The sequence below is a fragment of the Bos javanicus genome, chromosome 24 (assembly GCF_032452875.1).
Source record: "Bos javanicus breed banteng chromosome 24, ARS-OSU_banteng_1.0, whole genome shotgun sequence".
NCBI lineage: Eukaryota > Metazoa > Chordata > Mammalia > Artiodactyla > Bovidae > Bos > Bos javanicus.
The window spans coordinates 46,277,673-46,294,329 of NC_083891.1; the positions used below are offsets into that span (position 1 = coordinate 46,277,673).

The window sequence follows — 16,657 nt, forward strand, 5'->3', positions numbered from 1 at the left end:
TTTAAAAGAAAAGAAGAAGGCAGGACAGACTGGCCAAGGAACTAGATGGAGACCAAGATAATGATGGATGTTGAACCAAATCAAGTGCAACAGAAATTTAGAGAAATGAAAAAGGCTCATGTGAAGAGGCTCTGATCTGACTTCTCAAGGATGAATGAGATTTGCCAACAAGAAGAAGTTGGGTCTGCACCCTGAAGGGAGGGGGCTTGATGGCTATGACGCGTCAGTACGTGGAGTGGGCCACAGTAGACACCAGCAGGAAAGACGTTGGACCAATTTGCCTGAAAAGCACTGTTTCCACTGAGCACAGGGACCCAGCCTGAGAAATCAGACAGTCGTGCAAGTAGGAGTTATCCAGGCCCCGTACTCAAGATGGTCCGTGATATTGGGCTGATGGCAACAGAAGAGACACTCTCAATGTTCTCCAGAGCAACAGGGAAACCAAGACACTTGCTTCTTGTCTAGGGTGTCACTCCATTTGTCTGTGTCTTGGTGCTTATCTTTGCAGTCACTCCTATTATAAACCCAAGAGAGAGGCAACTCCTGGCCACGGAACGTATCAGAGGAAGCCAAGGCACTGCCGCCTCCCCAGAACTCCTGACCTGGCACTCAGGCTTCCCTAAACCATGGTCCACTCTATCAATACGCTGCCTCCTCTCCCCCTAGTCAGTGCGGGTGACCTTGTGGTCTCTCCCATCCCTCTCTTGAGCCCTGCCTCCCCAGGCCCATGATCTCTAGGACCTTGCTATCAGTTAGCTGTTAGCTAGCATCAACTATGACATGTAAAATAGATAAGCAACAAGAATCTACTGTATAACACTAGGAACTAAATTCGATAACCTACAATGGAAAATAATCTGAAAGAATATAACTGAATCACTGCTCCCACCTGAAATTAACACAGTATTTTAAAAATCAACTATACCTCAATTAAGAAAAAATTACCTGACCACTAAGTTGTCATGCTTCCCATAAACTTTCATGGTGTGAATTCAAGACATGAAGATACAAACTCCTGGCTTTGATGACAGGAAGGGAGAGACTGGGGGAGTGAGCAGTGCTGGTTAGAGCCCCTCAGTCAACCTCTGACTGTCCTGCTGAGGTCACTGCGGCATCTCCCACAGACCTGGAGGCCGCTGTGGTGCAGCCTTGGCCAAGCGCTCATAGGACGAACCGGGAGGATGGACCACCATCCTCATCCATCCTCAGCCATCACAAAGCCCCATCTCTCCCTTCTTGCCCTCCACCACTTATCCATCCCCAGGCCCTCCCCAGCAGCAAAGGAAACCATGATCTGTCATTTCAGTTTCCACCTAAATACTCTCAGGATATTAATACATATTTCCAAATATAGCCGCTTTCTTTCAGCTTCAGACACTTCAGCCCAGTTTCAGTGTCAGACGTTGTGAAATAGATAAGCCAGTCTTCTGGAGCTTTTATTATTCTTCCCCTGGGCTCACAAAAGTGTGGAAGTGTGCACACACATGTACACACATACACACTCACACATAAACACACACATCTACCATAGCTAAGATGTTCACCACTCCCTGATCCTGGCAGAGAAGTTCTGAGAGCAAATGCCATAACCACACACCTCAGCAAGACAGAAGAATCCAAGGCCTGTAACCTGAGCTGGGGAAGATCAAAGCTGGCAGGCCTGGTGTACCTGAGACACGGGAACTCCACGTTGTCGCTCTCAGGCTGCCCCTCCTCTCTCACCAGCACCCGCTCCAGGAACCAGCCGCTGCCACTGCCTTTGCCGTCGTGTCTGATCCTCACCCGCCTCACCTTCCGCATGGTGACAGACTCGATGGTGAACTCATCAGCCTACAGGAGAGACAGCAGGGCCAGATGGATGGTGGCTCCCTTGGGACCCAAGCACCAAGGGAAGATCCAGGCCCAGAAATCCTACAAGCCATAGCAGATAAGTTGGGCTATTGGTCTTTCCCAGGTGGGCCAGGCTGCTAAGTCACTTCAGTCGTGTCCCACTCTGTGTGACCCCAGAGATGGCAGCCCACCAGGCTCCCCTGTCCCTGGGATTCTCCAGGCAAGAACACTGGAGTGGATTGCCATTTCCTTCTCCAAAGCATGAAAGTGAAAAGTGAAAGTGAAGTCGCTCAGTCGTATCTGACTCTTAGCGACCCCATGGACTGCAGCCTACCAGGCTCCTCCATCCATGGGATTTTCCAGGCAATAGTACTGGAGTGGGGTGCCATTTCCTTCTCCGAATGTGGGCCAGAAGCTACCCATAAAGAACAGTTGCACTCCACCCCAATTTCTCCCACTGAAACGTCATTTGATGTCAAGTTCTCAATAACTGAGATCTGCATTTCTTGGCTAAACAATGGCCATTGCCTGTGATCTCCTTTTAAAAGGCAAATCCCCTAGGAGGATTAACACATCAAGCTGTCATCAGTGACTAACCATTCATTGTAAATTCATTCCTTGGCTAATCTCCAGCTCTTTGCTGCAGAAAGACACTGGACCCTTTTGAGAAAGGGAATGACTGGGGGGAACCAGTAGTCTTATTAATTTCAGTTTTTTCTTCCCAACGCAGCAGGTGCTACAAAGTCGCCAAGTCTATAGGAGCATACCCTGGGGACAGGAACTCGAGGGTGGGATTCATGGCAGGAGTCAGAAGATGTAGCAAGAAAAGAATGAGAAAGGATGGAAGGAGACCTCCACTCACATTCCGGGGCTTGCCCTGCCCTCACCAAGGAAGGGATGGCAGAGGAAGGAGAGGACCAAGGCTTATCAAGTCTTCATCTGATGACCAACCTTGGCCTCACAGTTTTGCAGCCACACAGCTCTTTATAGAGGAGGGCATGGCAACCCACTCCATTCTTTCCTGGAGAATCCCATGGACAGAGGAGCCTGGCGGGCTACAGTCTGTAGGGTCGCAATGAGTCAGACTCGACTGAAGCGACTTAACACACACACACTGCTGTGGGCTAAATCTGCCGAGGCAGTGCATCTGACATCCTCACAGCAGCCAGCCACAGGTAGGCACCCTTTACCCACTTTAGAGGTGCAGGGAATGGAGTGACTGGCCCCAGTCTGCCTGACTCTTTCCCTGCTGTTTCACACAGCCTCCCCAGTCAACCCAGCTTGGGTGGGGAAACCAAAGGAAATGCCCAGCACATGGTCATGTGGCTGACAGGAGAACCTAGTTCTCCCACTTCCACGTTTAGTATCTTTCTTGGTTTTTCTCTTAAGAAGGAAATGAACAAGGTACCTCCAGGGGTCATGCCTAGTGGAGAAGACAGTGTTCTCAAGCGGGCCCTCAGATGCCCCAGCTTCCTGCAAGCCTGGGATCTCCAGGTCACTGTAAGGTGCCCAGCTTCCTTCCCTGCATGCCCACCCTGAAGTCCTCCTGCTCTGCCCTCTTCTCGAAACTCAGGGGTGGGAAGAGGATTGTGATCCTTTAGGGTAGCTCTCCAGCTCCCAGTCCTAGGAGCCTGGTGGGTGTCAGGCATGTAGTCCCCTGTTCCCTCCCCCAGAGCCAGCCTCTCTGATGGCCGAGGCCTGTACCGGTGGGCAGCTCTACCCAGAGCAGGGAAGACCAAGGAAGAGAGGGTGGGGCCGGTGGGGACGTGGCACCGCTGCAACTTACATTGCCCTTCTCAAACAGGTCGGTGTTATTCCTGCAGTTGTAGAGCAGCCGCTCCCCTGTGTCCCCCACGTCACCGTAAAGGCAGAGATAGACGTTGGCATCCGTTCCCGCACCTTCGAGTTCCCCAGTGCACACCGTCACGCGGTACCGGGCCACTGGCAGGTAGAGGGGGAGACCACTGACTGCCAGCCCCTGCTCCCAGCGCTGGCCCTGCTGCTCCCCACTTTCAAGCACTGCTTTCCCCTCCTCCACCCAGCTCTCATCCAGGGCTGACCTTGCTCCTTCCCTGGGCTGCCTCAGGACAATGAAGGGCCAGCTCAGCTGCGAATCTCTGTCCCAGACACTTCAGAGGTTCCTGCTCCTGGCTAATCATCAGAACTCCATGGGAAATGTTTATAAGAATTCCGATTCCTGGGCCCTGCCTCAGACTTCTCAAATCCTAGTTCTTGAGCTGGACGCCTAAAACTGCATTGTTCACAAGCTCCCCCAGGGGACTCTGGTGAAGCTGGCAGTGTTTGAGGACCACAGGTCTAATTCAAACATTTTGGCACTTGATTCCATTCCAGCCCAGTAGACTTTATTTTGCCTTAGGTTGTTCTCCAATTCATATGTTCCCTGTCTTCCTAAGAAAAGTAAGATAGCTTTTCTTTTGAACAAGACCTGAGCCTCCTCTTCTCTTCAGAACTCCCCAGTGCTAAGGACACGCCAGGAAGAGAAGCAGAGAGAAAGCTACAAAGTGCAGCCACTCCGGAAAGGGCAGAAGCATCTTCCCACATTGAAAATATACTGTCGGGGGCAGCCCACATCCTGCACATCACAGCCTTCCTTCCACTTAAAATGAGCTTCAAAGTGAAATTCATTAATTCATTTGCCCCCTGTTTACCTAAGCCTAGTAGGTGGAAGGCATTATGACAGGTGTAATGAGCAAGACAGACAAACTCTTGCTCTGTGGCACTTGCATTAGACTTGAGAATGGAAGACTGGAGGGGAGAGATGGACAGTAAAATCACAAATTAAGAACAGGGAGATATCTGAGTTATATCTGTAACAAAGCTGATACCTTGAAGTGATGCCACAGAGTGTGCTAGAAGTGAAGAGAAGGGTGGTGAGGGGGTGAAAATGATTTAGAGATGCAGAAAAGCTTGCTGTGAGGAGGCAAGGCTTGGACTAAGATATTAGTGATACGAGCCAGCCACAGGTGCTGTGAAAGAAGAGGGTGCTGCTGTGAAGCCCCAGTGTGGGTACGGAGACTATACAGTGGGGATGAACAGCTATGTTCTAGGAGCAGAGAGAACAAGGCTGGTGTGGCTGGAGTAGAGGAAGCAGGAGGGGATGATGTGAGGTCCAGAAGTGAACAGGGGCCAGAAAGGGGCCCGTGATGCGTGACAGGTCAAGGTAAGACATGTGGCTTCCTTTGCTTATTGTTTTTAGTAGTACAGGAAGCCAGTATAGAGTTTAAGCAAGGGAGTAACTTGGCCTGATCTATGTTTTAAAGAGCATCTGGTTGCTATGTGGAGAGCCGATTGTGGGGGATGAAGGAGAGAATCAGAAAGGACAGTTAGTGGAATAATTACGGTAGTCTAGAAAAGAGAGAGGGTGCCTAGGACTGGGAGTGCAGTGGAGATGGAGAGAAGTCAGTAAATTAGAGACACATTATTGAGGTAGAAATTAACAGACTCAGTGATAGATTAGATAGGTAATTAAGAGAAAGAGAGGAACTAGGGATGATTCCTGGGTTTTGGGCTTGGGCAACTAGGTGAATAGCATTGCCAAGAAGTAGGGACATCTGGGCAGAAGGATAAGTTTGGAGGTAAAATTCAATAGCTCTGTTTGTTCATTATACATCTGAGATGCCTATTAGGTCAGGGGTCCTCAACCCCCAGGCCAAAGACCGGTACCTGTCTGTAGCCTGTTGGGAACTGGGCCACACAGTAGGAGGTGAGTGGTAGGTGAGCAAGAGAAACTGCATCTGTATTTATAGCCACTCACCCTTGCTTTGCATTGCCACCTGAATTCTGTCTCCTGTTAGATAAGAGGTGGCATTAGATTCTCGTAGGAGTGCAAAACCTGCTGTGAACTGAGCACGTGGGGGATCTAGGTTGTGCACTCCTTATGAAAACCTAATGCCTGATGATCTGAGGAGGAACTGAGGCAGTGAAGCCAGTGCTTGGGAGAGGCTGCAAATCAGATCAGCATTAGCAGACAGGTTGACTGAACAGAGGCCGTAATAAATCAATCGCTTGCAGACTCATACCTAAACCCTGTCGGTGAGTGGAAAGTAACAAGCTGCGTCTGGTGGCAGGCTTTAAGTCAGAATCCAACACTTACTTTAGTCCATGCGTGGCCCACCCATTATTTTATTTACCACTTCCACCCATGCCTCTTTCTCACTCTGCACACTTTTCTCAGTCACAGTTTCGGCAAGCCCACAAGCTAACCCTAGCCAAAATGAGCAAAAAATAAACATCACTGGGGAGTTTCTTTGGAAATGGGTGAAGACCCAATGATGAGACAGCAGAAGACTCTGAGGCTGCCTGGTGGCTCAACTGGTAAAGAATCTGTCTGCAATGCAGGAGACCTAGGATCGATCCCTGGGTTGGAAAGAGCCCCTGGAGGAAGAAACAGCTACCCACTCCAGTATTCTTGCTGGAGAATCCCCAAGGACAAAGGAGCCTGGCGGGCTATAGTCCATGGGGTTGCAAAGAGTCGGACATGACTGAGTGACTTTCACTTCATTTCACAAAAAGTAGGCTGCACTTCAAAGAAAAAACCAGGAATCCTACTTAAACTACACATTCAACAGGTGATTCACATTCTCCAAGCCCGTTTGGTAAAATATTTGGCAACCAGCTATCCAACAGAACCATGAAATCTTCTAAACTTCTTCACCTCATGGATACCAAGCACCCTGCATTAAAAGACAAGCCCTTGGAGTTTTTCAGAAGAAGAAAAAAATGTGAACACGAAGAACAGATGCAATTACTGAAGGGCACCACTTTATCGAACGTATCTGCACTGAGAGCATCATTCTTAGTGCCTAATCACGTTGCTAGAGCTAGAAACCCTTTAATATTGGTGAAGAGCTGATTCTGCCCATGACTAAGGACATTGTTGTGAGCCTTAAGGAGAGACTGCAGCTCAAAAGGTGGTACTTGTTCCTCTTTTGGCCAGCACCTTAACTAGGTGAATGGATGAATGGATAATATCCCCTGAAATAGCAGGGGATATTGAGGTGCAACTGTTAGGATTAGAGAGTCACCATGATATGGAACCCAGGTTGATGAGTCTACCGATGATGACAACAAGGCAACAATGCTTGTTTTTGTGCGATATATTTTTCAGGAGGATGTGCACGAGGGTATGTCACGTGCACTTTGAATGACTACATATCAGGAAAACTGAATTGGTCATTCTGTGTCAGGACATGCATGGACAGAGCAGATGCCATAACTAGACAACTTTCTGGTTTCACTACTCAAGTAAAAGAGGTTGCTTCTGACTGTAAACCTACACACTGTGTCATCCATAGAGAAATGCCGGTTAGCTGAAAAATGTCACCTGAACTTAACAATGTTCGGCAGGTTGTGATTAAAATTATCAACCCCATTAAAGCACGTGACCTTAACTCATGTCTGTTTACGCAGCTCTGTGAGGAGATGGACACAGAGCTCACATGCCTTCTCTTATACACAGAAATGAGATGGCTTTCTAAAGGAAGATCACTGACCAGAGTGCTTTAGTTCCAAGGGCCACTCCAGAGATTTCTTCTAGGAAAACAGTCACTATCAGGCAGCACATTTTAGTGACACAGAATTGGTTGCAAAACTTGCTTACTGCGTGACATATGCAACCTGCTCAACAAGCTCAGTCTGTCACAGGGGAAAATGACACTGTTTCCAAGTCAGCAGATAAAGTGGCTGCGTTCAAAGCCAAACTGGAATTATGCAGCTGATGAGTGAACATTGGGATTTTTGACATGTTTCAAACATTAGCAGAGATTTTGAAAGAGACTGAGCCAGCAGCTTCTTTCTCCCAGCTTGTGCATGATCACCTATCTCAGCTTTCAAAAGACTTGGAGCATTACTTTCCAACTACAAAAGACTCACAAACTGGGAAGGAACTGATCCGTGAACCATTTGTGAATAAGCCAGGTGAGTTGACTTTGTCTGTGCTAGAAGAGGATCAACTGTTTGAGATCACAAATGACGGTGGCCTTAAAAGTGTGCTTGGGACAACTTCAAATCTCCATACTTTCTGGATTAAAGTCAAGGTGGAATATCATGAGATTGCCAAAAAAGCGCTGAAAAGCCTGCTTTCATTTCTAACATCCTATCTTTGTGAAGCAGGGTTTTCTGCAGCGACAGCAATCAAAATGAAATTACAGAGTAGACTGGACATCAGCAACATACTTTGGGTATCACTTTCTCCCACTGCCCCCGGATGGGGCCAACTAGCTGCAGAAAAACAAGTTTAAGGCTCACCAATCCTGCATTGTAGTGAGTTGTATAATTGTCTCATTATATATCACAATGCGATAATAGCAGAAATAAAGTGCACAGTAACTGTACCTTGCATAAATAATCCCCAAACCGTCTCCACTCCAGTCCAAGGAAGAATTGTCTTCCTTGAAATCAGTCCCTGCTCCCAAAATGGATGGGGACTGCTGCGTTTGACGATCATAAAGAGAGGTCAAGATGGCAGTTGAACACGTGTGGAGGGTCAGGACTGTTGACATGACTTTCGTCATCATAGACATGTAGATTCCACTGGAAGTCACAGTGCCAGATTAGGTCCTCTGTGGAGAGGATGCAGACGAGGACTGTGGAGGGATGCCCACTTTAGAGGTCAAGCCCAGAAGCTAGAAACTCAGATGAGAAGCAGCAGCCAGTGAAGCAGAGGGATTTTGCTCTGAATCTAAGACTGCTCTAAAAAGTCTATTTTTTTTAATGAAGGGGCTATTAAGGCATTCCCAGATAAACAAAAACTAAAAGAACTCATTACTAGCAGACCTGCTCTAAAAGAAATATTAAAGGGAGTCCTTCATATTTGACGCTAGACAGTAACTTGAACTGTCTTGAATAAAGAGAATGAGGAAAAGCAATGATAGAGGTATATTTATAGACAGTACATTTTAATTTTTGTTTGTACCCTTTTCTTCTCATATTTTATACAAAAGACAACTGCATAAAGCAATATATATATATAAAATTGCATTGGTGGGTTTATAATGTATGCAAATGTAATTTGTATGGCAATATAGCATGAAGGATGAGAAAGAAACAAATCTACACCAGAGCAGAGTTTTTATATATTATTGAAAATAAGTTGGTATTAATCCTAACTAGAATGTTGTAAGTTAAGATGTTAATTGTAATTCCCTGGTATAATTCCCCAAGTGTAATTCTTTCCAATAAGAAAATAATTTATATAAATAAAAAGAAACAAGGGAACTGAAATGATATTTTAGAAACTAATAAAAAAGAAAGAATAAGAAAGGGACAACAACAATAACAAAAAACTTATGACATATAAAAAGCAAATAGCAAAATGGCAAACTTAAATCCTGCCTTATTAGTAATTACCTTAAGTGTGCATGGACTAAATATTTTAATCCAAAGGCAAAATGTGATGATAATCCAACAGAGATAGGATAGATCCCCCTACTCCACATTTGATCAGAAATCAAGGTTAATGATGCTACATATGTACCAAGAGTGAACATAAGATGATTTTTCATATAATGAGGAGTTCTGGGGAGAGCATGATAAACCTCAAGCAGGTCCAAAAATGGCTTGAGATAGCAGGGAGTGATGACTGGCTTGGGGTATGGTGGTTAGGGGGTGGGAATTTCTTCACATGGGTCCTTGTATGGCTTGAACTTTCCACCAGTGTGGAGGAAGGGAACATCCAGGCTTTCTCACCAAATTGCCCAGATATCAGGCAGAAAATGAGAAAGATTGGTGTAGCTAGAAAGCTGTCAGAGGTCAAACATCAAAAATAATTCATGCTCCTTATTACACAGAGATTGACAGAATGAATAATGGATCTTACCATCTGATATGTGGAAGAGACACACTTTAGATGCAAAGACACAAATAGGTTGAAAGTAAAAGGATGGCTCAGGAAGAGACAGACACTCTGCATGACAGACTCTAGGTTCATGCACATCACTCCAAGTGACCCAATTTTGTCCCTTTTTATGGCTGAATAATATTCCATAGTATTATGAACCATGTCTTCTTTATCCATTCATCTGTCTGTGGACATTTAGGTTGCTTTCATGTCCTGACTATTGTAAATAGTGCTGCAATGAACACTGGGGTACATGTGTCTTTTTGAACAGGTATCCAGGTTGGGAAGAAGTAAAACTATCTCTGTTCATGGACAACATGACCTTGTATAATGAAAATCACAAGGAATCTACTAAAAATGATCAGAACCAATAAATGAGTTCAGAAAAGTCATGGCATACAAGATCAATATAGCAAAATCAACTGTATTTCTATTACCTTGCAATGAATAATCTGAAAATAAAACTAATAAAACATTTCATTCAAAATAGCATTAAAAAGAATAAATGAAAGTGACAGTTGCTCAGTCGTGTCCGACTCTTTGCGATCCCACGGACTCCACAGTCCATGGAATTCTCCAGGTCAGAATATTGGAGTGGGTAGCTGTTCTCTTCTCCAGGGTATCTTCCCAACCCAGGGATTGAACCCAGGTTTCCTGCATTGCAGGTGGGTTCTTTACCAGCTGAACCACCAGGGAAGCCCCAAAAGATTAACTACTTAACAGATGATTTTTTTAAATATTTATTTGACTGTGCTGGGTCTTAGTTGTGGGATCTAATTCCCTGACTAGGGATCAAACCCAGGGCCCCTGCATTGGGAGCGTGGAGTCTTAGCCACTGGACCACCAAGGAAGTCCCTTAACAGATAATTTAAGAAAACAAGTGAAAACAAATTAATAAGTCATGAAGGTGTACTCACAAAGTTATATTTAGTTTCAGGTATACAACATAATGATTCAATATTTGTATATATTGTGAAGTGATCACCACAGTAAGTGGTGTAAGCAACTAACATTAATAATACTGTACTGCATGTTTGAAAATTGTGAAGAGAGTAGAAGGCAAAAGGAAAAGAGGGCATCAGAGGATGAGATGGTCAGAGAGCATCACTGACTCAATGGACATGAACTTGAGCAAACTCTGGGAGATGGTGGAGGACAGAGAAGCCTGATGTGCTGCAGACCATGCTGCCACAAAGAGTCAGACACAACTTAGCAACTAAACAACTAAACTTAGTATCTTAAAAATTCTCATCACAAGAAAAAAATTATGTAGCAATATATGGTGATGGATGTTAACTAGACTTACTGTGGTGATCACTTCACAATATATACAAATACTGAATCATTATGTTGTATACCTGAAACTAAATATAACTTTGTGAGTCAATTATGCCTCAATAAAAAAGAAAGAAATGTGTAAAACTTATACTCTGAAAACTAAAAAACTGTTGAAAGAAATTAAAGATGATTTAAATAAGTGGAAAAGCATCCTGTGTTCTCAAATTGGAAGACTTAACATCGTTAAGTCTTAACATTGCTGCAGTCTGTTGAGGTCTCATCTTTAAGCTCCAGTTGCATCGTTAAGGCAATACTTCTCAAACTGACCTACAGATAAAAATGAATCTCTGTCAGTCTTAGTTGACTTCTTTGTAGAAATTGACAAGCCATCTCTAAAATGCATATAGAACTTCAAGGGACCCAAAAGAGCCAAAACAAGACTGAAAAAGAATATTAAAGAAGCAAAACAAGTGTTGGCAAAGATGTAGAGAAATTAAAACTCTCATACATCACTGATGGAAATGCAAAACGTGCAGCTGTTTTGAAAAACAGTAGGATAGTTTCTCAAAACTCAAAACAGAATTGCCACATAGCAGCAGTTTGACTCATGGATATATATCCAAGAGCATTGAAAACACATGTCCACACAAAAACTTGCACATGAATGTGCATAGTCACATTATTCATAATAGCCAAAAAGTGGAAACAACCCAAATGTCCATCAACAATTGAATGTGGTCTATCTACACAATAAACTACTATTCAGTAATTAAAGTAAACGAAATGCTGATACGTGCTACAAGGTGAATGGATGTTAAAAAGCATTATGCTAAGTGAAAGAAGACTGAGCACCGAATATCTGATGCTTTTGCATTGTGGTGATGGAGAAGAATCTTAAGAGTCCCTTGCACTACAAGGAGATCAAACCAGTCAATCCTAAAGAAAATCAAGCCTGAATAATCATTGGAAGGACTGATGCTGAAGCTGAAGCTCCAATACTTTGGCCACCTGATGTGAAGAGACAAGTCATTGCAAAAGACTGTGATGCTGGTAAAGATTGAAGGTTAAAGGAGAAGAGGGTGTCAGAGGATGAGATGGTTAGATAGCATCACTGACTCAATGGACATGAATCTGAGCAAACTCCAGGGGATAGTGAAGGAGAAGGAAGTCTGGAGTGCTGCAGTCCATTGGGTCTCAAAGAGGTGGACACGACTTAGTAACTAACAGCAAAGTAAAAGAAACAGACACAAAAAGTCTCACATTAAACGATTACACTTATATGAAATGGCCAGAACAGGCAAATATAGGGACAAAAAATAGATAATTGGTTTAAACAGATGGCTAAGTACAGAGCTAGGGAGTGAGGTGGGGGAATGGGTGTGACTTCTATTGGGCATGTGGTTTCTTTCAGGGGCAATGAAAATGTTCTGAAAGTTGATAGTGGTCATGAAGCATGATTCTATCAATATACTAAAAGCCACTGAATACTTTAAATAGATGATTTGTATGAACTTGTATCATACCTCAATATAGCTGTTGTTTTTTAAAAATGAACACTACTCATCTGTGGTCCATCTGAAATGAAGTACCAGTCCATCAGAAATGATGTACCAGAAAGTTGATTTCAATGCACAAATTTTTTTCGGCCATATACCCATTTTATTTGGTGATATGAAGACATCTGAAAATTAAATTTGACCTTTAAATATATGAGTCTGAAGATATAATGTCTGAGCAAAAGCACTTGTTAGAAGAAAAGGTCAAGGACAGCAGCTTATCCAAAGACCTGCCTGACTGGGGCTGGCAGAGGCAGCCACTGAAGCCAGCAAGGGGGAAAGGTCTTGCCTCCAACACTGCCTCTTTGGGGGACAGCACCTGGCATTCAACCGTTGCTGTCTCTCCAATCAGCTCTGCTAAAATGCAGAAGCTACGTGTTTTAAACGTTCAGACTGAGCATAAATGAAGCTGATGTTTTTGTGTTAAGCTCCCAACGATAGGCATTGTTAACAGTAATCAGAACAAATAGCGGTAACTGGATTGAGTAATGAGACGGGGAAGCACAAAAGGGAAGGGGGCATGCCTGTCTCACTCATTCGGAATTTTGATGAAGGTAGTTTTGCCTTTTCCAGTTGTAACTATTAGACCCTTCCCAGAAGCAAGCTGATAAGGGAATTCAGAAATCCCTGTGCCTGGGAATTCCAGTCCCCTTTATTCAGGAGTTCAAAGGTCTGTTTGCCTGGACGTTGTCAGGGGTCTCAATCCTCTCTAGGGGATGGGGCCCTCCCAGCCCACCTGCCACTAAGGTTTCGAGCTCCTTCCTGGCGAGAAGCCTGCGGGCAATTAAAGATGATTTTAACTGTTAGTTATCAGCAGTGAAAGACTTCAAACAGACAGTAAGTGCTGGAGCCTCTTGTACTTTAATTTTAAAATTACAGCTCAGCCTGATTAGCAAGAAGCTACAATTTTCAGCACTTGAGCCCAGTGGTCTCTTGCCCGCTCATCAGTGGTACGAAATCACTTCTGCTGGGCACACACTGGAGAATGCTAATTTTATCGGTTTTACTATCTCATACAGCTCCTGAGGGAAAGGCAAGGTGGAAATAAATTGTGGGCTGGTGAGTGTTTTGTCCGTGTTTTTTGGTCTGCATTAATCAGTGCGATCACCTCCGGTGGCATCCTGGCTTTCAGATATGGTGTTAATTGCTTGTTTGACTGGCCCTTGTTTTTTAAGTAAACTAGGAGTTTACTTACAGTTTACAGTTTCAAACCTAGAGAATTGGTTTTAAATTGGTATTTACTCATCTTACATTAGCCCAAGTCTCTCCCTAAGGGATTTCCAGGAAGCCCTGCATATTATTCACTAGATCAGGATACCAACCAGGGAAGTGAGACATTGCCACCACCTCCATTTATTGTTACAAAGAAGCATCCAGACCAGAAAAGGAGATCTGAATTCCTGTAGAGGTGAGTGAGGACATGGGTATGTTCCAGGAACAAGAGAAATTTATGTGGGCCAAAAAGAACAGTTGAGGGAAAGAAATTCAAGTTGGTATGGGCTCCAAAGTACTGTCCAGGACCCCCAGAAGACATTAAAATGCCTTTATAGCCAGAACAAACAGCTCTTCTGTTACAAACCCAGGTCCTGGGACTCTTTAATCCATAGAAATTGGTAAGAGGCCAGAAAAGAAATTCAGGCAAGGCTTTACAAGTGCCCTTGCTTGCTCTCCGAGGAGGGCAAGCTGGTTCCTTAAACAGGATGAGAGTAGTGGCAGATCGGTGGCTCTACTGGGGGAGAGGCTCAGGTGGTCTGCCCACCCCCTTGGTGGTGCTGTGTGCAGGGGTCATGCTCAGTGTCCTGCTTTTGCTCCCTGTGATTCAGAAATGGCAGTTGGTTTGTGGCCTTTTGTATCTGTGGTTCATAATTGCCCCAACTGCTGAATGTGTGCAGTTATTTTTAGTCCCTTGTAGCTTCCTTGTATTATGTTGCTGGAGGTGCAAGCACTCCAGTAAAGGCTGCCAGGTCTCAACTTAGCTCACTTCAATCCAATACTAGTCATTACAGAATTTTTTTAATTGCCATTGTCTTGTATTAGTATCACAGAAGGCAAAAACAAACAAGAGCGTTTTTGTATGTAATCTATAGAAATGCTCTTCCTCCCCATCCCTCCCACCATGATCTCTTCTAATCTTTCAGATCCCTACTTCCAACTCTCAGCTTCTTCAGCAGGAAGCTCATCTCCCCACTGTGTCCACAGCATTCATTCAAATCCTGCCAGTTCCACCTGCAAAGTATTTCTTGAATTTATGTTCTCCTCTGTAGTCAACTTGGTCCTTGCCCAATTTCAAGATCTCGTCTTCTCCCCACTGGATGATTTCTTAAAGACCTGTCCCTAAAACACACCCTCCACACACCCACAAGTCCTTGACAGAGCAGGAGAAAGAGAAGAAGTAGAGAAGAAGGAGCTGGAGGGAGTTCAAGTTCAAGGGTGGTATACATGTCATCAAGGTCATGAGAAGCCTAGGAGCGCAGGAGCCTGAGTTGGAGGTGGAGGCTGAGTCAGAGCTCGGAGGAGCAACTCTGTGGGATGAGCCCGAGTCAGGTCCTGAGGAGTGGCTGCTTGCCTGGGAGGGAGGTGAGGGCACCAAAGCAGACGAGGACTAGCATGCAGACGAGCAGATTTTCCACTCGGACATTGATGAGTGAAACAAAGCCTCTCAAGTTTTGATTTGTGCAAAAATCACTTGGTGTGCTTGATAAAAATACAGATTACCAGGCAGAGCCCTCAGAGAGTCTAGTTAGTATTAGCTGAGATTGGGCCCAGGCATCTCTGTTTTAACAAACACTCTGGGCAATTTTGATATAAACAGGTCTTGACCACACTTTGAGAGATACTATCTGATGCAGGCTGAATTGTGTCCCCCTCATATCCATATCCACTCCAGAACTCTTGCCTGGAAAATCCCATGGATGGAGGAGCCTGGTAGGCTGCAGTCCATGGGGTCACTAAGAGTCGGGCACTACTGAAGCGACTTAGCTGCAGCAGCAGCAGCATATCCATATGTTGAAGTCTGTGGGAAATTAACAAGATGGCGCCAGTCAGGCTCTCTCATTTCCCCCCTCCCCACTGCCAGGCTCTCATGCCCGCTGGCCCCATGTCCTGTAAACAATGACTTTGCAAGGCTATTAACAGCCGAGACCACTTATAGCACTGCGCATGCGCGTCATGAGGTACTCAACTTGGTCATAGGCTACTTTGTGCAGTAGGCCTATATGAGCTTCACCTGGAAAGGCCCTGAAGGGTTGGATGTGCTTATGTTCAGTTCAGTTCAGTTCAGTCGCTCAGTCGTGTCTGACTCTTTGCGACCCCATGAATTGCAGCACGCCAGGCCTCCCTGTCCATCACCAACTCCCGGAGTTCACCCAGACTCACGTCCATCGAGTCAGTGATGCCATCCAGCCATCTCATCCTCTGTCGTCCCCTTCTCCTCCTGCCCCCAATCCCTCCCAGCATCAGAGTCTTTTCCAATGAGTCAACTCTTCGCATGAGGTGGCCAAAGTACTGGAGTTTCAGCTTTAGCATCATTCCTTCCAAAGAAATCCCAGGGCTGATCTCCTTCAGAATGGACTGGTTGGATCTCCTTGCAGTCCAAGGGACTCTCAAGAGTCTTCTCCAACACCAAAGCATTGACGTTCAAAAGCATCAATTCTTCAGCACTCAGCCTTCTTCACAGTCCAACTCTCACATCCATACATGACCACAGGAAAAACCATAGCCTTGACTAGACGGACCTTTGTTGGCAAAGTAATGTCTCTGCTTTTGAATATGCTATCTAGGTTGATCATAACTTTCCTTCCAAGGAGTAAGCGTCTTTTAATTTCATGGCTGCAGTCACCATCTGCAGTGATTTTGGAGCCTAGAAAAATAAAGTCTGACACTGTTTCCACTGTTTCCCCATCTATTTCCCATGAAGTGGTGGGACCGGATGCCATGATCTTCGTTTTCTGAATGTTGAGCTTTAAGCCAACTTTTTCACTCTCCACTTTCACTTTCATCAAGAGGCTTTTGAGTTCCTCTTCACTTTCTGCCATAAGGGTGGTGTCATCTGCATATCTGAGGTTATTGATATTTCTCCCAACAATCTTGATTCCAGCTTGTGTTTCTTCCAGTCCAGCGTTTCTCACGATGTACT

General features: G+C 44.9%; 1 protein-coding gene and 1 long non-coding RNA gene across 2 annotated transcripts in view; one reads left to right on the plus strand and one right to left on the minus strand.

Annotated features, from left to right (window-relative positions):
- LOC133237710 (uncharacterized) overlaps positions 1–16,657 on the plus strand; it is a 485,111-nt gene that overhangs the window by 279,116 nt on the left and 189,338 nt on the right. The window lies entirely within an intron of this gene.
- LOXHD1 (lipoxygenase homology PLAT domains 1) overlaps positions 1–16,657 on the minus strand; it is a 210,190-nt gene that overhangs the window by 118,905 nt on the left and 74,628 nt on the right. The window contains exons 13-14 of the mRNA XM_061400078.1: positions 3,617–3,771; positions 1,670–1,830 (exon numbers count right to left, since the gene is read on the minus strand). Coding sequence (XP_061256062.1) covers positions 1,670–1,830; positions 3,617–3,771 — 316 coding nt within the window. The remainder of the gene's footprint in view (positions 1–1,669; positions 1,831–3,616; positions 3,772–16,657) is intronic.